The sequence below is a fragment of the Pituophis catenifer genome, unplaced genomic scaffold (genome assembly GCF_029215685.1).
Source record: "Pituophis catenifer annectens isolate HBS135680 unplaced genomic scaffold, rPitCat1.0.hap2 SCAF_11, whole genome shotgun sequence".
NCBI classification, from domain to species: domain Eukaryota; kingdom Metazoa; phylum Chordata; class Lepidosauria; order Squamata; family Colubridae; genus Pituophis; species Pituophis catenifer.
The window spans coordinates 23,033,984-23,058,328 of record NW_027256891.1 but is presented as its reverse complement, the minus strand read 5'-3'; the positions used below and the strand labels follow the sequence as shown (position 1 = coordinate 23,058,328).

At 41.4% G+C, this 24,345-nt stretch overlaps 1 protein-coding gene across 2 annotated transcripts in view; it reads right to left on the bottom strand.

Moving 5' to 3' along the window:
* Positions 1 to 24,231, bottom strand: part of THOC2 (THO complex subunit 2) — a 56,647-nt gene extending 32,416 nt beyond the window's left edge. Inside the window, exons 1-16 of one of the 2 annotated variants that reach the window (XM_070952051.1) lie at positions 24,026 to 24,231; positions 16,192 to 16,235; positions 15,574 to 15,665; positions 13,835 to 13,886; positions 13,190 to 13,260; positions 12,737 to 12,858; positions 12,223 to 12,356; positions 11,196 to 11,362; positions 10,087 to 10,179; positions 8,453 to 8,608; positions 7,111 to 7,283; positions 5,874 to 6,069; positions 2,044 to 2,085; positions 1,128 to 1,258; positions 916 to 1,017; positions 138 to 222 (exon numbers count right to left, since the gene is read on the bottom strand). In XM_070952051.1, the coding sequence (XP_070808152.1) occupies positions 138 to 222; positions 916 to 1,017; positions 1,128 to 1,258; positions 2,044 to 2,085; positions 5,874 to 6,069; positions 7,111 to 7,283; positions 8,453 to 8,608; positions 10,087 to 10,179; positions 11,196 to 11,362; positions 12,223 to 12,356; positions 12,737 to 12,858; positions 13,190 to 13,260; positions 13,835 to 13,886; positions 15,574 to 15,665; positions 16,192 to 16,235; positions 24,026 to 24,231 (1,866 nt within the window). Of the gene's footprint in view, positions 1 to 137; positions 223 to 915; positions 1,018 to 1,127; positions 1,259 to 2,043; positions 2,086 to 5,873; positions 6,070 to 7,110; positions 7,284 to 8,452; positions 8,609 to 10,086; positions 10,180 to 11,195; positions 11,363 to 12,222; positions 12,357 to 12,736; positions 12,859 to 13,189; positions 13,261 to 13,834; positions 13,887 to 15,573; positions 15,666 to 16,191; positions 16,236 to 24,025 lie in introns of those variants that run through there. The other variant, XR_011600875.1, reaches the window with a different exon arrangement.
* Positions 24,232 to 24,345: the final 114 nt, after the last annotated feature.

The window sequence follows — 24,345 nt, the reverse complement described above, 5'->3', positions numbered from 1 at the left end:
GCATTAATAAGACCATCTATTGTAAAAAAAAATTGATAAAACATGTGCAGTTTTGCACTCGGTACGTTTTAAACTACGCAGCTTCGGCACATTTGCTGCGACAACAGATACATATCTCAACTTATCTTGCCACCTACATAGTCAAATAAAATGGTTGGGTTGCTGTGACTCAGTTTCCCAATTTGTCTTCCAGAAGGCTTTACGTTCTCCTTCGTTAAACGCCTGTAAGAAAATACTGTACTTTAGTTCCTTTCTTTTGCAGCTTTCTTTGCTAATTACAAAGAAATTTAATTTACTCTCCTATGAATAAAATCTAAGATTGCCGTCTCCAAATCCTGGGGAAAACTGCATATATGGTCACATTTCATATATAATGTATTCATTATCTTGAACTTAAGGGTGTAAAATCAAAAGAAGAAATCATACTTGTGAGACGCCAAGTATGGATTTTTTTCTAATCCAGAAAAAAATTAACCAGGTTTTAATTCATCTCTTATTTTATTACTCAAGCTGGCATGATTTAAACAACAATTCCTGAGTTTCACACTGACTACAGGAAGTTTTGCTCAATGTTTTACCTCAGGAAATATAAGCGTGGCACTCTTGTCATATAATGTAGTCCTATAATTTAGTCAGCAATCCTATACATTTTATGAATAATCTCCCGAGTCAAATAGGATGCAAAAGTATATATTCAAAATTAACTTTATGAGAACATCAACAACTGCCTTGAGGCTAAGAAATTAACTTTTGCAAAATGAGTGACCAACTGTACTCATGACCAACTGTACCCAGCATGATTTGGAGGGACTACTAGAATGTTCTGGACTTTTCCAGAACATTCCATGTTAGACTTCTCCAGAACATTCCATTTCGAAGACGTCTGGTTTTGCACATACTTAATATCTAACTTACTTCATTATATATTTGGCTCGGTCAATTATCTGAGCTTTAACTTTCACTAGCAGTGGATGGCTATTGTATGTTTCGTTCTTCCACTGGCCGTAGAGACGATACCTAGTAAAGGACGCAGGAAGAAAAGAAACCATTTATGTATTTTTTTTTTTTTTTGTTGTTCCAAAAGCACTGCGATATTGTATTATAAAACATTCTAGGTAATTACTCACCGGTGCTGGTATGGAAATGTTTTAAACATCCCCCAGAGTTCCTCAGACATGCATGCGTTACAGTCCATCAGGGAAAGAGAAGGAAGCAGAACCTGGTCAGTGATACTAAGCAAGCAGCTGAATAATATCTCCTGGGGAACCGGGAAGAGAAGGGGAAAACCAAAAATTTAGTAAAGTGGGGTCCTCTTTTTAATTTGCTCAATTTGATTTTTTTTTACAACTTTGTCAGGCCCAAAAAGGTGCTTTTTTTTCCAGAGGCAACTGGACTTTCTTTTTTTTTCTTTTTCTTTTGAAGACGTTTCATCCAAGAAGCTTCTTCAGATCTGACAGGATAGTGGGGAATGGAAGGATTTATATTCCTTGCAGACAGCTGGTCATTTGCATCTTTTTTTAGAGGGTCGTTGAAGCCCTTGAGGGTTTATCTGTGTCCTCAGGGTCACCTGAGTAGGGCAAATGGTTCCTGTAGTCTGTAATTTTTCTGGAAATCCGTTCATATCCCCACACCATTTGGGGGTGTTCATCCCAAAGTGCACAGCTAAAAGTAAAATATAAATACTTCAATTCTCTACCATCTGGTCAGAGCTGAAGAAGCTTCTTGGACGAGAAGCGAAACATCATCAAAGAAAAAATAAGAGAGTCCAGTTGTCTCCCGAAAAAGCACCTTTGGGACAACCATGACCTGGATGAATGAGAATCTCCACAGACTTTTAGCTACACAATTTGGGATGAACCCCCTTTGAATGGGGTGGGAGTAGGAATAGATTTCCAGAAGAAAAATTGCAGACTACAGGAACCATTTGCCCTACTCAGGTGATTCCTGAGTAATCCCTGGATAACCTGATGGTTAGTTCTATCGTGCATCAAATATTACAAGGTCTGTCAAGGAAGGTTTTTTTTTTTTAAAAAAAGAACCTACCATTTTCTCTCTGTCCTCTTGTTTGTTTCCGTCCAATTGGTACTACAGGAAAAAGAAGGTAGGTTAACTTTAAGATGTTATGGCTTCAGACCAAAGAGACAATCCCAAGCATGTTAATGAAAATATTTCCTCTTCCAAGTTTCAGAGGAAAACATCCGAGTCAGAACAATCATGGCGGAACTAAATTTTCTGAATCTCTGAAAGGGAAAGAATGGGGGTGGGGTAGGGTAGCTCCTCCATAATGTGGCATGCAGAAGGAGAAGGAGAACTTGAACTATGGATCTCCAACCTCAGTTGGCTACAATAACTCTCACAAATTACTCTGTTGATATGTCAACAGTTAGAAAACCCCAAACCCTCATTTTAAACCCTTCAATGCTTGGTGACGTTCGTATGATATCTCTTTCCCACTATGGTTAAACCCATTAGGGTTGTCCTGAAGGTGCTTTTTTCAGGAGGCAACTGGACTTTATTTTTTTTTGTTTTGAAGGTGTTTCGCTTCTCATCCAAGAAGCTTCTTCAGCTTTGACAGGATGGTGGGGAATGGAAGAGAGTTAGAAGCTTCTTGGATGAGAAGTGAAACATCTTCAAAGAAAAAAACAAGGAAGTCCATTTGCCTCCTGAAAAATCACCTTCGGAACAACCATGGCCTGGATGACTGAGAATCTCTACAGAGACAATTAAGGAGCAACTGTAATTTGAGTCCACAAGATTACAGAGGTAGTTTTGGTCACCACATTATAGAAAAGGTGTTGGACTTTGGAAATAGTGCAGAGAAGAGCAACAAAGATGATGAGGGGGCTGGAGGCTAAAACATATGAAGAACGGTTGCAGGATTTGGTATGTCTAGTTTAATGAAAAGAAGAACTAGGGTGACATGATGGCAGTGTTCCAGTATTTGAGGGGCTGCCACAAAGAAGAGGGGCTCAACCTATTCTCCAAAGCCCCTGAAGGCAGGACAAGAAGCAATGGATGTAAGCTAATCAAGGAGAGAACCAACCTAGAACTAAGGAGAAGTTTCCTGACAGTAAGAACGTGGAATGGCTTGCCTTCAGAAATTGTGGTTGCTCCATTAATGGAGGTTTTTAAGAAGAGACTGAACAGTGACTTGTTCGGAACACTACAGGGTCTCCTGCTTGAGCAGAGGATTGGACTAGAAGATCTTCCAAGGTCCCTTCCAACTCTATTATTCTATGAAATGGTCTAACTCGCATTTAAAACACTGACTTGTACGTAGCTTGGCGCTACCAGGCGTAGTTTTGCACCTATACATAACCTGCTTCCCCTTTCCAAAATGGCTACAAGAAAACACACAGTGGTGTTGGCCAACTAAGTCTTTCAACCTAGCTTCCAAACTTGAATAGAGTGTCTTAAGCTTAGGACCTCCAGAGTGGTTGAAATGGTCCATTGCTTTGACGTTTTGTGAACAAAGCCAATGCAATGCAATGGAACCAAGCCATGAGCAAAGCAGCACAAAGTAGGAAATCTCAAGGAGAAATTCAACCTGGAAATGAGGAGAAATTTTCTGTCAGTGAGAGCCATCAACCCATGGAACAGAAGTTGCCTTCGGAAGTTGTGGGAGCTTCATCACTGGAGGCTTTCAAGAAGAGATTGGACTGCCATCTGTCAGAGATGGTGTAGGGTCTACTGCTTGGGCAGGGGGTTGGACTAGATGACCTACAAGGTCCGTTCCAACTCTATTAATCTGTATTAAACCCAGCAAATGGAGGGAAAAAAACAGTTTACTTTAGGCCAGCAAACGTTAATTTTTAAAATTAATGTTAATTCTAGAGGCGTGCCGTGATTTAAGCTTGTTTTAAATTATTTTGGTCAGCTCGTTTTGAGTTCTTTTTAGGAGAAAATTGGGAATAAAAGGATTTTGAATAAGCAATTCTTTTCTTCCTCATAGCTGTCCCAGAAAAAGAGAATGCAAATGTCAAGGCTGCTTATTCACATTATCCCAAAGAGAAGTCGGGCATATCTGCAAATCAGGAAAATGTGACAAGAAGCCCCTCATCTCCAAGAAATAAGCAGACAGTGAAGACATTTGGTACCAGCGAACTAAAAAACAAAATCAGCTCTCAACCCTACGCTGCGTTTTTATTTTGCAAGACATCTGGAGATGGCTCTCAGCAACCTGCCAAATCCTGACTTGGGTTTACAAAAGCTGATCTAATTAACAGATGTTTAGAGATAAATTTCACTGTACTTTGCACAGCATTCACTCTAACTGCCTGTCAACTGTTTAACAGTGAAATTATATGGAGCACTTTTGCTGTATAAAGATGATTATAATTTTCCTCTCACACTAGACTGACAATAGCATGGTATTATTTCTTACCCGTTACTTGTACGGGTAACTATTAGCAGTAGAATTCCCAAAGAAACAGGACAGAATCGGGCATTAAAAACATCAACTCGCTTATACAGTTTTAATATTCACTGTTCAAAGTGGCCATTTAAGACAGTAAAGACTTACGTTAACTCAGTTTTCTCTTCAACTGCTCACTTTTGAAACAGCTTATGGATAATACGAATACTAATAATACTAATACTAATACTAATACTAATACTAATACTACTACTAATAATATCACGGTACCAGGAGATGCCAGAGTCGAAGAAAAAGAACTGGAAAAAATCACGAAATATCGTGACCTGGCCATCGAAACTAAGCGATTATGGATGAAACATGTAACAGTGATACCCATTGTCATCGGGGCACTTGGTACCATATCCAAGAATTTTATAAAATACATCAGGAAATTGCAGCGTCCTGCAATGACACCAGCGGAACTACAAAAAGCTGCGCTACTCGGAACATCATACATTTTAAGAAGGTACTTGGTTGATACCTGGCAGCAACCCGTATCAACCATCAGAGCCAGTCAATGATATTTGTGATACATAATAATAATAATTACTATTTTAAACATGTAAAATAGGAGAAAGGAAGAGTGAGAGCGGTAAGATGTCTTATGGATACCTTAATGGGAAAAGGGATAGAATCAAGATCATGTGAAGTGTTAATACCACTTTATAAGGCCTTGGTAAGGCCATACTTGGAATCCTGCATCCAGTTTTGGTCGCCACGATGTAAAAAAGATGTGGAGACTCTAGAAAGAGTGCAGAGAAGAGCAACAAAGATGATTAGGGGACTGGAGGCTAAAACTTATGAAGAACGGTTGCAGGAACTGGGTATGTCTAGTTTAATGAAAAGAAGGGCCAGGGGAGATGTGATAGCAGTGTTCCAATATCTCAGGGGCTGCCACAAAGGAGTCAAGCTATTCTCCAAAGCACCTCAGGGTAGGACAAGAAGCAATGGATTTAAGGCTGTCATGACTTATGACCATAATGGGCAGGTTGTAACTCAAGGATGCTGCTGCTAAGACACTGAAGGTACATTTAAGGATACATCAGTCATACCTGGAAGCTGACCTACTTTCATGTTTGAAGTGCACTTCTGCTCTTGCAACTATTTTCGCTTCTCAAGCTTGTTAACGAACTAGGGGGGAGGGAAGGGGGAAATAATGGAATGTAGGCTCCAGACATCAAGAAGGCAAACCGTGGGAGCCAAGGACACTTCAGCAGGTGGCTGAAAAAACCTCAGAAACACTTTCTCATAACAATACAATGACATTCCATTGGACGATGTGACCGGCACTAATAGGGGGAGGGAGAATTCTGTACTTTATTAAACGGCATTGCGCGGGAGTTAGCTAGAGCCGGTTTGGCCTTAAACCAGTGCCAAAATGATGTACTCAATGAAGTTTTGCCTAAAGAGATTGGACCGTCTCGACTGTGCTTGCTCAGCTGTGCTTGACACCTACCTCTTTCATGAAAGCTTTCCCAAGGCGCAAGACTTTTGCGAAGAGAATGGGATCGTGGGAGAGATGCGGGCCGAGATAGCAAAGCATGTTGAACACTTCTTTCCTTAAGTCTTCAAAATGTTCGACTGGCTTTGGGGCTCTCTTGTTTTGCAAAGGGGGGACTGGGGTTCCTTTGGCACCTTTGAGGACCCCGACTCTGAAACGAGAAAGGAAAGTTCTTTAGAAGATTCTTTAAATGTGAGGTTATGGGGAGAGCTTCTCAAAATTTATATATATTCTTTTAATACTATTTTCATGTTTGTAATTGATGTTTTTATCCAGCTGTACACCGCCCTGAGTCCTCAGGGAGAAGAGCGGTATATAAATTGGGTATAAAATAAATAAAAAAATAAAAACGCCGGCCGGGGCAATAGAGAACCCTTTTCCAAGCCAAAGGCATGAGGAACGGGTGTCAAACTCAAAAGCTTAGATCTGGCTCACGAGGCCGCCCTGGAAACAGCGAAGGACCAGCTCGTGGTGCCTCTGCCAGCGAAAACGGAGCTTGGGAGGGCTGCAGATGGTGATGTCGAGCTGGCCACGCCCATGTCCACCTGCCCCCTCCCCCCAAAGGTCAAACACAACCCTGATGCGGCCCTCAATGAAATTGAGTCTGAGGTTGACTCAAGTCTTTCTGTCAGGCCTGGAAGCCATCTTTTTCGTTGGGCCTTCAGGCCTGCCACATTTACTACTGTGGGAAACTGGGAGGGGGGATTGCATGGAGCATGGGTGATATATAGTCATAACAACATTCCTTTCTCAGAAAGTCAAGGTCATCTTGCCCTGCACCTGGATGGCTGGAACTGGGAGGTATCTCCAGTTGGGATGGTGCTTGGATTGGACCGTGTGATGGACATGTGGGTGTTGGGCAGGGATTTGGACTTTCCTTTGGGTGGGGAAAACCTGGAAGCTTTCAGATCCGGGTTTCCCCAGATGTGCCAATATGGCATCTCTAATAAAATGGAACTTTGAGGAAACTCAAGCCTCGGAGTTTTCTTTTGTTGGGGGTGTTACTTGGAACCCTGACACCTGGCTTGAGGAGTAAAAAAAAATACTGACAAACTCTCCCACCACTCTCTCAGCCACGAATTCTAAAACCAAGGAAGTTTGAATCAAGGAAGCCTAAAATGACACGGTTTGTGAAAATACGCACAGTGCGTCTCGTTTAATCAATTTTATTCGGCATGCAGACCCCGTTCACCTTCGATAGAGGGGCTCAATCATCACATGGAGAAGCTGGCAAAGAGCGAGAGCGATGGGTTTGTGTGAAGTTGCGTAAAACGGAGGCATCTGGTCCATAATGCTTTGCGCATGTTGCCAATCACCAATTTTTAACATGGCTTCTAATAAACCCAGTTTCTGGTTATCTGGTGGCTGAAAAAAAAAAATAACCAAGCAGAGGAAATTATTTTTTTTTTAGAGCAGAAGTGTAGTTTCTCCCAATACTATCACAGAAAGCATGTTTCCAAAAATACCTGCATATTAATTACAGTTTTTCTATTCTTCAATATTAGGGCTAAATATATATATGGATGGATGGATGGATAGATAGATGGATGGATGGACAGATAACAGAGAAAGAGAGAGAGAGAGAGAGAGGGAGGATGAATAGACAGATAATTAGAGGATGGATAGACAGATAAGAGGATGGATAGAGAGGATGGACAGACAGATATAGGATAGATAGAGGACGGATAGACAGATAGAGGATAGATAGATAGATGATGGATGGACAGATAACAGATAGAGAGAGAGAGAGAGAGGATGAATAGACAGACAGATAAATAGAGGATAGATAGATAGATGATATATAAAAACCAGGTGCCTGATTAAACCATAGAGTTCCTGAAATGCAGATAGTCTTTGACTTACGACCACAATTGAGCCCAAAATTTCTGTCGGGCAGCGACACAATTATTAAGTGACTTTTGCCCCACAGTACGACGCTTTCTCGGCACGGTTGTTAAGTGAATCTGGCTTTCCCAGTTGACTCTGCTCGTCAGAGGGCCACAAAAGGGGATCGCGTGACCCCTTATTATGACCTCGAAACCGTCATAAATATGAATCGGTCGCCAAGCGACTGATTTTGATCATGCGACTGTGGGGAGGCTGCAACGGTCATTAAGTGTGAGAAACGGTCATAAGTCCCCTTTTTCAGCTCCGTTGTAACTTCGAACAGTCACTAAATTAATGGTTGTAAGTCGAACACCAGCTGTATAGACTGTATATATTTGGGGTGTGAGCAGCCTGGTATAAGAGATAGAGTATGAGACCCCAGCTCTATTAGGAGAGGAAATATTTTATATTCAGTTCATGTTTCCTTCTGTCTGGGGCTAAAATAGAGAAGACTCCTTTCCCATCATCCACCTCTTCGCTGCAAGTCAAAGCAAAACCGATTCGCACCGGAACTGTGGTATAATCATGGTTTGTTAAGCTGGCTGCTAGATCGCGTACTAGGAAAACTCTGTCTAACCGTATTTTGCTGGTTGATCAGCGCCTCCAATCGGATTTCACGGCAGGAAGTCTGCGCGGCTGGAACTCACCTTTTCCATTTTCTCCTCTTCCTTCTCCTTTTCTTTCTCTTTCTCTTCCGTCTTTTCGGACGAGAGCACAACCATGGTAAGTTTCCGTACGATTAGTTTCGCCTCCCCGATTTCCCGTTTGTGTTCCTCGAGGATAGCGTGGTCGGATGGCAGGAGCTAGAGAGGCAAATCTGAATATTAGCTTTCACATACCGGCTCTCTCTTTTGATTCATATAACGGAACTCGTCAACTTTTAAACTCATCAACTTTGGTACTCAACGCCTTTTGATGTGAACACGTGGTCCTTGTACTCATTGTTTGCTACTTAACTCAAAAGCTAGAACTTGTGTCAGCTGCCTTATGACTCACTACATTATTCCTTATGGGGAAAAAAAAATGTTTGCTACTCAGCAGGAACATACTCAGCAGGAAGAGCCATGGTGGCACAGTGGTTAGAATGTAGTACTGCAGGCTACTTCTGCTGACTGTCGGCTGCCTGCAATTTGGCAGATTGAATCTCACCAGGCTCAAGGTTGACTTAGCTTTCCATCCTTCTGAAATCAGTAAAATGAGGACCCAGATTGTTGGGGGCAATAGGCTGACTCTGTAAACTGCTTAGAGAGGCCTGTAAAAGCACTGAGAAATGGTATATAAGTCTTAAGGGCTGTTGCTATTTTCCTTCCTTCCTTCCTCCCTCCCTCCCTCCCTCCCTTCCTCCTTCCTCCCTCCCAGTGGTTAGAATGCAGTATTGCAGGATAATTCTACCCACTGCCAACAGTTCAATTGTGACAGCTCAAGATTGACTCACCCTTCCATCCTTCCAAGGTTGGTAAAATGAGGATCCAGATTGTTGAAGGCAATTTGATGACATTATAAACCGCTTAAAGAGGGCTGTAAAGCACTGCGAAGCAGTATATAAATCTAAATATTATTGTGATTGCTATCGTATTTGGTACTCATCATAGCTCCTGGAACCTCTTAACAATGAATACCGAGGTACAACTGTGTCTGGAATAACACAGATTTAGATCTAAACTTGGAGTGGCAAATGCAATGAAGAAGACCTGTCCCAATAAGTTTTAATTTATTATTTATTTGATCTCTACAGCTGCTCATTATCAGCAAACGACTCTGGGAGGATCAGGATAGAACTCAAATAACAGTCCAAATCCGTACCGATACAGTACCAGTGTTAACCCTATTCAATATTAATTCACTATATGCATACCAAGGAGAGATATTATGCAGTAAAAGAAATAGCACTTAGCAATAGCACTTAGACTTATATAGCACTTTACAGTGCTTTACAGCCCTAAGCAGGTTATAGTGTCAGCCTATTGCCCCCAACTATCTGGGTCCTCATTTTACCCACCTCGGAAGGCTGAGTCAACTTTGAGCCTGGTGAGATTTGAACTGCCAAATTGCAGGCAGCCGGCAGTCAGCAGAAGTAGCCTGCAGTACTGCACTCTAACCACTGCGCCAATGTTACGTTTTTCAGATTTCTTTCCTAAGTATGAGAGGATGGCTCAGTCTTTATGTAAATATGCTCCTAAATCACGGATTAAGACAGAAAAGCCCCATATTTGGGAGAGATTAATCTTCTGCGCTTAACGGAACGTAGAATTTGTGGCTAAGCACAAAATAAATAACTTACATGCACATAAAGATCTTCCAGATCTATTAAGTTGTGTTGTAAAAGGATTGCAGCGACTCTGTACAAAGAGACCGGGGTCTCTCCATTTGGTTCCTGGAGAGGGGAAAAAAAAAAAAATTAAGATCATGACTGTCGGCTTTATGAGTTTTTTTTTAAGGTTTAAGTCAGGGATCCCCAACTCCTGGACCACAGCCCACTACTGAGTCGTGGCCTATTCGGAATTGGGCCACGTGAGGGGTTGGCCGGAGCGTATATGGGCAGTTCAACTTGCACGAGCAATGGGCTGGTGGGGACTCATGTGTGCTGGCCTACTCCTTGACCAAGGACTACATGGGCGTGCCAGCCCACCACTCGTGCAAGGGCTGCATGTGTGCGCTCACTGTTCACGTGGCCCAGTTCCCCTTTCCCTCCCCCAGCCAGGCCACCAAGCCACAAACGTTGGGGAACACTGGGTTAAGTCATCTTATTTTTTAAAATTTTTTTGATAAGAATTTACACAGCCTTACACTGAATCGAAGGACAATCACGGCTGTTTGAAAACATCTCTTAGTTCAACTCCCTCTCGTTCCTTAGCATCAAAACTAACCTTGACATAGCAAACACACATCCACACAACACCTACACGGAAGTATATTGCTTTTTCTCTCCCTTTTAATGCAGGTAGTCCTCGACTTACAACAGTTTTGCTTAGCGGCCGTTCAAAGTTATAACGGTGCTGAAAAAATGGGACTTATGACCAGTTTTCACACTTACAACCATGGTCATGTGATCAAAATTCAGACGCTTGGCAATTGACTCATATTTATGACCGTTGCAGTATCCCGGGACTCCTGTGATCCCCTTTTGCGACCTTCTGATAAGCAAAAGTCAATGGGGAAGCCAGTTCCGCTTAACGACGGTTTGACTAATTTTAAGAACTACGGTGATTGGCTCTGCAACCGTGGCAAGGAAAGTCGTAAAATGGGGGCAAAACTCACTTAACAAATGTCTCGCTAGCGACAGAAACATTGGGCTCAACTGGTCGTACGTTGAGGACTACCTGCATTTCATAGTAAGCAATAAATCACTGAGATAAGGGAAGGATTTTAAGCCATGAACTTCTGTGGTACCTGATAAAACTTGAATTTGAATCCAAGTATATGGCAGAGTGTTTGAGGTTCACACATATACATATACGACTCTATCAAAGGTACAAAAAATTCATCATATTCTGGTCGACATTCGTAGACTTCCAAGATAATATCCAACACTCGGTTAGGATCCAGGTTAAAACATCCTATTAAAAAGATGGGAGTTATAAAAATATTACTTTTATTCAACTAAGCAAACAACATTAAGAAAGTATGGTCCTCTATCTAACATTAATTTATCAAATATCCTCAATAATCATTAATATCAGGAATATTTTTTTTTAACCTGGGAAACTACATTATAGAGGAAAGTTCAAGAATGTAGACTTGGGAGACACGAGTGGAGTGGAGTGGAGTGGAGTGGAGTGGAGTGGAGTGGAGTGGAGTGGAGTGGAGTGGAGTAGAGTAGAGTAGAGTAGAGTAGAGTAGAGTAGAGTAGAATAGAATAGAATAGAATAGAATAGAATAGAATAGAATAGAATAGAATAGAATAGAATAGAATAGAATAGAATAAGAACAAAATAAGAACAGAACAGAATAGAATAGGAAGACTGGAATAAATAGAGAATAGACTAGACTAGACTAGACTAGACTAGACTAGACTAGACTAGACTAGACTAGACTAGACTAGAATAGAATAGAATAGAATAAGAACAAAATAAGAACAGAACAGAATAGAATAGGAAGACTGGAATAAATAGAGAATAGAATAGAATAGAATAGAATAGAATAGAATAGAATAGAATAGAATAGAATAGAATAAGAACAAAATAAGAACAGAACAGAACAGAATAGAATAGGAAGACTGGAATAAATAGAGAATAGAATATTATAGAATATTATAGAATATTATAGAATATTATAGAATATTATAGAATATTATAGAATATTATAGAATATTATAGAATAGAATAGAATAGAATACTCAAAATGTAGTAAATCTAAGATATACAGTAATATAGGGAAAACTGCAACTAGAGAATTTGTCTCAGAAAACATGACTTACCTATTAAAGATTTAATGTTTTCCAGGATCAATTCACTAGTGATATTTCCAGATAAATCTTGTCCCAGTTCAGCAATCAGTTTTGCATAGCCTTCGTTCTCTTCTCTTAATAAATTAAATTTCTGTTGCTTATAACTACAGTTCAACAAATAAAGAAGACAGAAAAGAATGAGTGTTAGAAAATTAGAAGATGAAATAAACTGGTAAATTCTGCTTCACTTGTTTAATAAATTTATATGGGTGCCCATATAAAAAAAATGTCGCTCTGGGCAAGTCACTATAAACAAGAACTCTACTTAAAAAAACAATTGTGATTTTAAAAGAATATTTTTTATATACACAAGGTATACAAAGGCACAACGTATAAGAGAGGATAAATGTTAATTGAAATAAGGGGGCTATCTCAAAACTCTGGGATCCTCTGAGACCCCCCCCCCCGACAGATGACACAGCTAGGTCTTGAGGGATTTCATTAAAAGGGGTGGAGCTTTGCGGAATGTTAAGGACATACTTACAAAAGTTTTGTCTTTATTTTCACAGATTTCTGATTAAACTGCTGGGACTGCTTGATAAGCCCTAATGATTCCAGAGTTTCTGGATCCAAACGCTCTTTTAATATAGTATCGGAAACCAGGTTCTGAAAAGAAAGGGAAGGTGAGTTTTGTCAGTAACTGGATCTGACCTTATGTTATCTTTCTATAAGGACGACCCTCTTTCTGGGGACCAGATGTTAGACAGGTGATCCTCGACCTACGACCACAATCGAAGCAAATAATTTCTGTTGCTAAGGCATTTGTAATTGTATCTCTACAGACTTTTAACTATACAATATTGGGATGAAGACCCTTTGAATGGTGTGGGAGTAGGAATGGATTTCCAGAGGAAAAACTGCAGACCACAGGAACCAACCTATACATTTGGACAACTTCTCTTTACAATTTTTTAAAAGCAAATAAAGAATAACTCACCAAACAAGCCAACACCAGCTGCATGAACTGGTCTCTTTTGCTCTTCTCTTCTAAACAACTGGTTTCGATGTCTATAAAACCAACAAACGGCATCCGATTATTAAGGGCTCATATTTATCACGAAAAGTTGCAGTCCAATTCAGTGGGATCCCACCTTGGCAAATTTTAAGACCTATGGACTTCAACTCCCAGAATTCCCCAGCCAGCTGTTGGTGCCTGGGACTACCTTACAAGACTGCGCTGTGGAATTTATGTATTGGTCTGACCATTTCAGTGATTAAAAATTATACATAATATGTACGTCCATAAAATTAGCTAGAATGGTGTAAATGGAAAATAATCCATTGGCTATTGAGCATGATCTGACTTCACAGGGATCCTATATATCTATACATCTGTGTATCTGTATATCTATATATCCATATATCCGTATCTTCCTAAATATGTGGATGCTTCTTCAGACTTCATTATTCCTCTGTCAAAATTTATTTTTGCAATCCTCAGCCCTTATGACGACAATGATGCTTTTGAGCAAATCCCCTAATATATGCTGTTCAAAACAAATCACTCAAATCTTTCCTATCGATTCTTCCTCAAAACTGTTAAAAGCAGCCACACTGAGAAAATTAAAGGAAGGAGACCTACCTAATATGCAGAATACATCAGCCAGAATGGAAGGCATATCATCGCGAAATTCCTGTTAAAAGAAATTATTAGGTGAGAAACATTTTTTTTTAAAAAAAAATACTTTGATTGGGGACTGCAGATAAGGGCGACATATAATCCTAGGGCTGCAAGGGACTTTGAAGGTCATCTAGTCCAACCCCTTGCTTAGGCAGGAAACCCTACACCACTTCAGACAAATGGTTATCCAACATCTTCTTAAAAACTTCCAGTGTTGGAGCATTCACAACTTCTGGAGGCAAGTCATTCCACTGATTAATAGTTCTCACTGTCAGGAAATTTTTCCTTAGTTCTAAATTGCTTCTCTCCTTGATTAGCTTCCACCCATTACTTCTTAATCCTGCCTTCTGGTGTTTTGGAGAATAGCTTGACTTCCTCTTCTTTGTGGCAGCCCCTGAGATATTGGAACATTGCTATCATGTTTCCCCTAGTCCTTCTTTTCATTAAACTAGACATACCCAGTTCCTGCCACCGTTCTTCATATATTTTAGCCTCCAGTCCCCTAATCGTCTTTGTTGCTCTTCTCTGCACTCTTTCCAGAGTCTCAATATCTTTTTTACATTGTGGCGACCAAAACTGAATGCAGTATTCCAAGTGTGGCCTTACCAAGGCATTATAAAATAACATTTTTAAGCGTTTAAGAGTGATAGCTGCCTCAGAAAACATCAGTCCCAAAGAAGTAAATAAAATGCCCTTAACCTTCCAACTCAGACCTATTAAATTTAGGGCATGACGCCAGTTGAATTAAAAAACTGACTTCAGTGGCAAAGTTGAGTGTGACAGCGGATTTAACTATTTAACTATTGCTTCTAAATGAGGAGCATTTCAAAGTGTTTTTTTTTTTCCTTGAGCAGGGCTGGCTTTCCAACTACTTTGATTTGAAGGCTAAGAGTAGCGACCGCTTAATTAAAGTGCAGATCTGAAGCGTTAATCATCAACCACGGCCAGGTTTTCCGAGTCCCCAAAGCTGAAACGATATAATTACATCAAAATGGACGTGAATCAGTAACAGCTTCTAGCGTAACAGGCTTGAAATTAATAGGTTAATCATCCGGTCTTCTCCCTTAAGAACTTTTTGTTTCAGCCATCTTGAAAGAAGAATGACCATAGAACTTCATTTTCTAAGTATTCGGTTTTCTTCTCGACTTTTAAAAATGAACTTTTGCACCGTAAGGTTTTTTTTTTTTTTTTTAAAGTTTGTTTGCCAGCAAAATTAAAGCGGTATTATAGGCTTAGGATGTTGTTCCTCAATCTGGGGACACTTGCAAATACAGGCAGTCCTTGATTTACGACCACAAAGGAGCCTAGAATTTACGTTGCTAAGTGAGGAGCTTTGCCCCATTTTACGACTTTTCTTGCTGCGTTGGTTAAGGGAACCATGGCAGTTGTTAAATTAGTAACAGGGTTCTTCTAATTGTCCACACGAAGTGCCAGTTGTCTCCCCGCCAAAGTGGTACCTATTTATCTACTCACGTGGAACATTTTTTCCCCCCCGAATTGCTAGGTGGGCAGAAGCTGAGAGGCAAGTGACGGGAACTCACTCCACCAAGCTGTGCTAGGAACTCGAACCTCCGGGGCAAAGACCATCTCCGGCGTCATGAAGCCAGTGATCCACCACACCTTCAATTCCCACTAAACTGGAATGCGTCAGGCTAAAGACGGTTGCTTCAGGAACCACCGTAGTACAAATAAATACTTACTATAATATCATTAAGAACATTTGATGCTTGGTCATGCTTTAGATTTCCCTTGATAACGTGATACGCAAGCTCATAGAGGGCCTGCTGGACACCTGGAAGACAAGACAAAGGGGGACTGAATAATATAGTCAAAGGAATATTACTGATACATGTTTTAAAACCGCATCGTATTTCATCAATGTAAGTCATTTCTAATTATTTCTAAGTTGCAGTTGATGGTTATGGAAAAGTACAAGACAGTCAGATTTTTTTTTTTTTTACAGTTTGACCCAGGGGTGAAATCCAGCAGGTTCTGACTGGTGCTGGAGAACCGGTAGTGGAAATTTTGAGCAATTCGGGGAACCGGTAGTGGAAATTTTGAGCAATTCGGGGAACCGGTAGTGGAAATTTTGAGCTGGCCCCAGAGTGGAGTGGGAATGGAGATTTTGCAATATCCTTCCCCCAGGAGTGGGAAGGGATGGGGATTTTGCAGTATCCTTCCCCTGGAGTGGGGTGGGAATGGAGATTTTGCAGTATCCTTCCCCTGCCAGGCCACCAAGCCACGCCCACAGAACTGGTAGTAAAAAAAATTGAATTTCACTACTTGTTTGACCTCAGTTACCCAAGGCTTTTGCTCACCTCTAAAAGTTGCATTTTCAGAAAGTGCGCGACACAGCTGCAAGCTGAAAGGAAATGAACATTGTTTAGTATCCAGAATTGATGAAGGGTTTGCCTAATGAGATATATTATTGTGGCTATTCATAATATTTTAATGTTCAATCAAACGCCGGGGACAAATCAAAAGGAAAACAATTAGGTCAATTTCCTGAGAAAGGATGCCATTAAACAGCTACCTATTTGTGGCTGATTAAAGGTCACAATACGCTAGGCCATTATATTATTATGGTCTGTAATTCATTAAAACACCTTTCTTTGTAAGAAACATATTCAGACCTAGGAAATGCTTGAAAGAAAATAAGAACTGTGCCTTTTGATTGTTATACACAACTGGAATGTTTACTCCCTCAATATTTTGAATATAGAGTTGAAAATATGACATAAGGCTTTAATGATAATGAACAATTTAGGTTAATTTTAAGTACTGTAGCAGAATGACGTACTCTGCATATGTACTGGAGATACCTTTTTAGATGCCATCAAAACCTGATTTCTTTAAGCGAATAAAGGTTTTGTGAAGTTTTTTAATTACAACTTCGCCAGCAAGAAAACACTTCTAATTACAGAATGCTATAAAAACCTAAACATTGGCAGAATTGCTAAATTTTAGATGTAAAGCTTTAATGATTGCATTTTAAGTTGCATTTTCATATTAGACATTTTGATCTGGACAACGTACTTTTAAAAGCCTTTTATTCAAATGGAACATCTGTATACTTGATGCTCTGAAGGCTGAATTTTGTTTCTTTAAAGTAGTGCATCTAAAATTTGAGCTCTTAAATCCAATCTGATGTTCAGAAATTAACACTTCACTACACAGTCAAAGGTCTAATTATGAAGAACCGTAGATTCTCTTCTAAATTTTGAATCTCAGGCAGTTTGTCAGAGATTCTAGGAATCTACTAGCAGCGTCTAAGCAAATTACCGCTTAAAGACAAACTCACTCTGTTTTTTAAGTTTTACACAAAGTGAATTTGTCTTTAAGCAGTATTTTTAAACATACCAAGCAATTTTCTGCTAGCATAAAAGGGTTCTTTGGACATTCTTTCCTAGAAACTAAAATAAAATCAACATTTGTCTGCATTTTTTTGCTGTAATAAGTACGAAAGAAAAGTACTGAAATTGACCATCATGTAAAATTATAGAGGGATTGCTATTAATCATAGCCTGTCACTACTTATAGCAATATTCCCAGCTGTCATCTAAGCCAGGCAAACAGCTGTTCTATTAATTGAGAAAGCAGTTAGCAAAGAGAGTGGGTGAAAAAAAAAAAATGAGGGAGTTTGAAACATTCGAGACAAGTGGCACTTGACCAAAGTTGCTTTGAAGTTTTGTTATTGTTAATGTGATGCAAACAATGATCCACCCCCTAATTTCTACCAGATGAATACAATGACTGAACGTAAAAGGCCACTGATTATAGATAGTCCTCGACTTACAACCGAGCCCAACATTTCTGGTGTTAAGTGAGTTTTGCCCCATATTTTTATTTATTTATATTTATACAGTAGTGAAGTGAAGAAAAGAGTTCACAATTGTGTATTCCTCTTGGCTATTAATTCACATCGTAGGGCTGTAGGATCTGGGATTTTCAAATGATTGGATCCTTCATGTTTATCCTTTTTATCTCTTCCATTTCAATTGCCCAACTTCCATCTACTAGTTCTCTTCTACTGTAGTGGCCAAAATTGTGGAAACCTTTTGGGAAAAATGTATTTTTGAGGTTTGATGGCTAATAACGCCACTTTTTTTTTTTTTTTTTGAGTTTCAAGATAATCCTATTCCACTGCTGGAATGGCCTGGGAATAGCTCAGACCTTAACCCAATGGAAAATCTATGGAGCCGACTAAAGTAACTTGTTAGTGAGAAGCCACCCAGCAATAAAACCCAGTTAATAGAAGCAATCATTCCATCTTGGTTTCACATTAGAACAGCTGCAGAACTAAAAGACTTGGTTCACTCCGTGGGAAGATGATGTAAGGCCATAATTCATGTAAAGGTTACCCAACAAAGTATTAACTGACATGGTGATAATTTTTGTATATCTCATTTTTTCTATGGTGATCATTTTTGTTTTTTCTACGTGTTTCACTTTTCTTCTTTATACTATAACTGCTATTCTAATAGCAAATCCTCCATAAAAGTTATTGCATTACATTCTTGATTAAATTATATTTCCATGGATATATAATTTTATGGTACTACCCGAAAAAAAAGTGGCGTTATTAGCTAGTTTTAGAAAATACAACTTTCCCAAAAGGTTTCCACAATTTTGCCCACTACTGTACTGTGTCTTCCCTTCTCTCCATCTTAGCTGAAATTTGCAAGAACAGCACCAACAGGGAAGGACAAATGTCTTCATTTCAAAACTGCCTCAGCAACTGATGAACTCTGTTGGACTTGTGAGAAGATTTAAAAAAAAAAAAAAAATCCAGAAAAGCAGTAGATGATTTCTTGTATTAACGGCAATATGAACTAATTCAGTATTCTTCAAAGCTTCGACAACTTTAAAATGTGCGGATTTCAACACCCGGAATTCCTCAACCAGCATTCCTCAACTTTGGGAGCTGAAATCCACACATCATTTAAAAGTTGCCAAGTTTAAGAAACAGGGGATTAGATGATATAAGAAAAATAATCTTGGGGATAATATTACACCCTTGAGATCACCACACTGTAAGGTGGAAGTTATGTACACTATATGATTTCTTTCATTACTGTCAAATCTTTTAGGAACCTAATACCTTACTCATGATGGAATGGGTTTAATTTTGCTCTTTGTTCTCTTTGAAGATTATACACTTGGATTCTTAGTTTTCCTCTAAGAAGGACCTACTTATAAGATCAGAATTAAGGACTATATTTAAAAAAAAAGCACAGGTGCGATTCTTCATCAAATACTTTTAAAATTTCTAATGACCACGTGAAAAGGAGTATAGATTTGCCATCTCTAGTCTGGTGATGATCAAGAGAAGGCAGTTTTAAACAAAAATGAATATATTTGGGCAACTCTGTTAAAGCCTTTTATTGATTCCAAATGAGGAGAAATCAAATAACCTAATCAGGCCTAAAATTACATGGCTCATCTTAATTACTGGACTTCAGATTAAGAAAACTCCAGATCTTCAAAAATGTAAAATATTCCATGGTGTCTCGGTGAATTCTAGTTCTCTTAGATGTTGGAGTTCCTGAGCTGTGCTGATACATCTCTGAGAAACTGTACCAACACCCTGAAGAAGCCGAGGATGGCATGAACTGAGAAAAAATTGAAACCTCCCTATTAATTCCTCTACACAGGGATTGTAAATAATTGCAGCCTATTCCTTACTGGAATTATACTCGTCAGTTGGTATAAAATGCCAATTTCCAGTGTGAATCTGCCTTAGCTACATTGACTCTCGATGCCAACACTCTGCACCTTAACTTCCGTATCAGTCACAATATCCTTTTCCACAAATGAATGTGATCGGATCCATGTTTTAAAGCAAGCTGTGTCTTAAATTGGCATCAGACGTTAAGAGGACAAATAATACAGCACGCAGGGGAGTTGATAATAAGGGGCACTAAGGGAATACTAACTGTTGTGTTTGTGCACAGATAAGTTACATAAACAAGTCAACGCTTCTTATCCAGCTTAACCCTATTTAGAAATGTTCTCCTGCAGAAATATGTGCGTATTAAACAGTTTCCACAGCTGCATTTTCTGGTCGAAATCTTGTCACATAAAAAATTAGATGTCCTTGTCAATTCAGAGGGATCAGAAATATAGCAAAGTGGTAAGTCATTGACCAGTCCATATTTTTAAAGCAACTGACTAAAGAATGATCAAGAACAAACACTGTTACTAGAAAATACACCAGGATTTGGCCTCTGTTTACATGTATGCTTGATGTTTTGTAATCCAAATGCACTTTTGAGGCCTCCGTTAGGAAAAAAAAAACCCTAATACTATCTAATGCATCTTTCCATCTGAGAAATCACCGTTAACATTAGTCGAATTGTAAAGAAGCCGGGTTTATTTGATTTGAAGAGATTAGTGTACATCACTTCATTTATTCATACTAGTTTCTTCCTTACTGATAAAAGCTGCTGAAATAATCCTAATGATTATCAACGGCATGTTGGTGTTATGTGCAAACCAATTAATTTGGATTGTTCTTGACTAATATGTATATTTTGGGGCCTTTAAAAGGAAAATACTACAGGACTTCTGATTTGCGTAGCAATCAACGGTAGGTAGACTTGACGGAGAGGAAAAGCAGTCGAGAGGGTTTAAATTTACTTATTCATTATAAGTCTTGATTTCTTAAGGACCCCGGCTTTGTGGGAGATGCAGTACAACTAATGTGTTCTCCCAGGATTTTCTTTGTAAGACTGAATTAAACTGTGGGATTCATTATCTCAGAAAATGAGACAGCTAGCTTCTTTTTTCAGTTGTAGATAGAAATGAAAAAAAAGCTCTATTACTTTTGAATTTTATAAATAGTCTATCAATGTATATAACAAAAGACTTTGATTCTGTTTTGGGGGTTTTACTAGTAATACCTACATTTATTTAGTATGTTTTTTTTTCCAAAGTTGCTTAAAGGTGGCTTAAAGATATTGCAGTTAAATAGAAACTAGCTGGGATTTGAGCACATTAGCAGCAGCCACTAGTTATGACTCCTAATGCGCTCAACGGAAGGAGGCATGCTCTGCATGACAATAGCATACAGTAAAATAAATTAAAATAGATACATGGACAAAGTCTCCATACTATATACAGAGGAATGCGAGTTTTACAGGACAATATTGAACACCAGAAACAGTTCTCATTGAGCTCAACTGGACTTTGTAAGAACATTCCCAGTCCGTGACGCTGATTTAAGGGATTTAACAGAATGACAGTGTTGGAAGGGACCCTTGAAGGTCTTCTAGTCCAGCCCCTCTCTCAAACAGGAAACCCTATACCAGTGATGGCTAATCTTTTTGCCATTGCGTGCCAGGAGGGGGCGGGGTGGGGTGGGTCGTGCATGCGTGTGCCCTCACCCATAATTCTGTGCACCCTTCCCCCATGCATGCACGGGCGACCCCCCCCCCATGCTCCCCCCCGCTCCTGGCACGCGATGGCCCGGTAGGCCCATTTTTCTCTCTCACCTGGCTCCAGAGCCTTTCTAGGAGTAAAGGGAGGGCGAAAACGGCTTTTCCCACCTACCCCGGAGGCCAGAAACAGCCCGTTTGCCAACTTCCGGTGGGACCGGAAGGCCCATTGTTTGCTGTCCTCGGGCTCCAGAGCCTCCCTAGGAGTCTGGGGAGGGCGAAAACGGCCCATTTGCCAACTTCCGGTGGGACCAGAAGGCCCATTGTTTGCTGTCCTCGGGCTCCAGAGCCTCCCTAGGAGTCTGGGGAGGGCGAAAACGGCCCATTTACCAACTTCTGGTGGGACTCGCATGCCCACTGATATGGCTAAGCGTGCCATAGGTTCGCCATCATGGCCCTATACCATTTCAGACAAATGGTTGTCCAATCTCTTCTTGAAAACCTCCAGTGCTGGAATACCCAACCAATTTTGTTAACTCCACTCTTGTATTAAGACAGACAGACAGACAGACAGACAATCCATTTGTCTTGAAATCTATGAATCACATGAAGAGAATGAGACAAATTATCCCCGAAAAGATTTAAAGGGATATAAAGAATAGAGGGGGGGCTCCTCTACATTAACGCTTCATTTTCTTAAGAACATTTCAAAAGATTGCTTTCCTTTCGGTGGAACTTTTTTGCATGTATGAAGAAACAACAATTTTGGAAAAGGTACAAAGATGTGGAAGTCAAAATAGGACAAGAGAATCAGAATCAGAATAGAGTTGGAAGGTACCGTGGGGGTCTTTTAGATCAACCCCCTGCTCAAGCAGGAGATCCTATACCATTTCAGACAAGTGGCTGTCCAGTCTTTTCTTAAATAAAAACCTTCAGTGATGAAGCACCTACAACTTCTGGTGGCAAGCTGTTCCACTAGTTAATTAACAGAATAACAAGAGTTGGAAGGGACCTTGGAGATCTTCTAGATCAGTGTTTCCCAAACTTGGCTATTTTAAGATGCATGGACTTCAACTCCCAGAATTCCCCAGCCAGTATGCCTGGTTGAGGAATTCTGGGAGTTGAAGTCCATACATCTTCAAAGGGTCAAGTTTGGGAAACACTGTTCTAGACCAACCCTCTGCTCAAACAGGAGACCCTGTACCATTTCAGACAGGTGGCTGTCCAGTCTCTTCTTAAAAACCTCCAGTGATGAGCAACCCACAACTTCTGGTGGCAAACCGTTCCACTGGTTCATTGTCCTCCCTGTTAGGAAGTCTCTCCTTAATTCCAGGTTGCTTCTCTCCTTGATGAGTTTTCCATCCATTGTTTCTTTTTCTTGCCTTCAGGTCCTTTGGCAAACAAGTTGACTCCCTCCTCTTTGTGGCAGCCCCTCAAATACTGGATTACTGTTTTATCATGCCCCCCGCCCCCCCAGTCCTTCTTTCCTCTAGACTGGCCAAACCCAAATCCTGAAATACTTTTAGGCTAAGAAGAAGCCCAAGTGACAGATATTTGACAAGCCTGGAAAAAGGAGATGAGAGAGAGAGGGAGGGAGAGAGAGGGAGGGGCAGAGGGAGATGGAGGGGCAGAGAGGGAGGGAGGGGGGAGAGAGAGACAGGGAGAAAGAGTGATGGAGGGAGACGGAGAGGGAGAGAGTGGGTGAGAGATAGGGGGAGAGGGAGGGAGAGAGGGAGGGAGGGGAGAGAGAGGGAGAAAGAGTGATGGAGGGAGACGGAGAGGGAGAGAGTGGGTGAGAGATAGAGAGAGAGGGAGGGAGAGATGGAGGGAGGGGGAGAGAGAGGGAGGGAGGGGGGGAGAGCGAGAGAGAGGGAGAAAGAGAGGGAGAAAGAATGATGGAGGGAGATGGAGAGGGAGAGAGTGGGTGAGAGATAGAGAGAGAGGGAAGGAGAGATAGAGGGAGGGGGAAAGAGTGGGAGGGAGGGGGGAGAGAGAGAGGGGGAGAGAGAGAGGGAGAAAGAGTGATGGAGGGAGACGGAGAGGGAGAGAGTGGGTGAGAGATAGAGAGAGAGGGAGGGGGAGATGGAGGGAGGGAGGGGGAGAGAGGGAGGGAGAGGGAGAGAGATGGAGGGAGGGGCAGAGAGATGGAAGGAAGGGGGTGTGAGAGATGGAGTGGGGGAGAGATATGGAGGTAGGGGGGCAGAGATGGAGGGAGAGGCAGAGAGGGGAGGGGGAGAGAGATGAATGGAGGGAGGGGGAGAGAAAGGGATTGAAAGGACGGAGGGGGAAGAGGGAGGGGAGAGAAGTGGGTGGGATGCTCAGTGGGGCAGGTGAGGTGGGGGAGGGAAAGAAAAGGGAGATGGGGGGTGTGTGTGAGGGGATCATTTCCAGGGCTTGGGAAAAAAAAAAAAAGGATGAAAAAAGGGGAGAGAGTCTCTCTAGCTGCCCAACCTGGGACTCTCTTCCCGGCGGGCTGGAGAACTCCAACTCCCAGAATTCCTGCCACCTCGCAGCCAAAGGCAAAGCGGGGCTGAGGATCCTGGGGGTTGTAGTGCCAGAGGCCGGGAAGGCGCCCGCTTGGTGGCGGTGGGGAAAAAGAAAGAAGCGGCGGGGGGTGGAAAAAACCAGGGAGGGGGGGGGGGAGGGCAGGACAAGTGGGGGGGGGGGTGAGGGGGCTCCACTCGACCTGACGGACGGACGGCCTAGCCGGGCAGGCGTGTGTGGGGGGAGGGGATCGACTATAGGCCGCCTCACCCCCCCCCCCACAAGAACTCACAACTCGCTCTTGCCGGATTTCTCCCAGTTGCGGATCCATTCGGCCGGGAGCGCCGCCGCCACCACCACCATCGCGGATGTCGCCGCCGCCATTTTCCCCGTGTGGCGCGGAGAGCCCGGATGCCAGAACGACGACGGGCCCTGCGAGGTCAGAGGGGACGGCGGAGAACGGCCGCGCGAGGCACGCCGGGAAAGCGAGCCCCGCATCGCGCAGGAAGAAGAGGACGGGGGGGGGAGGAGGAGGAGGAGGAGGAGGCGGAGCAAAAGGAGGAGGTGGTGAAGCGGAGGAGGTGAAAGAGGGGAAAAAAAACGGCGGCGGCG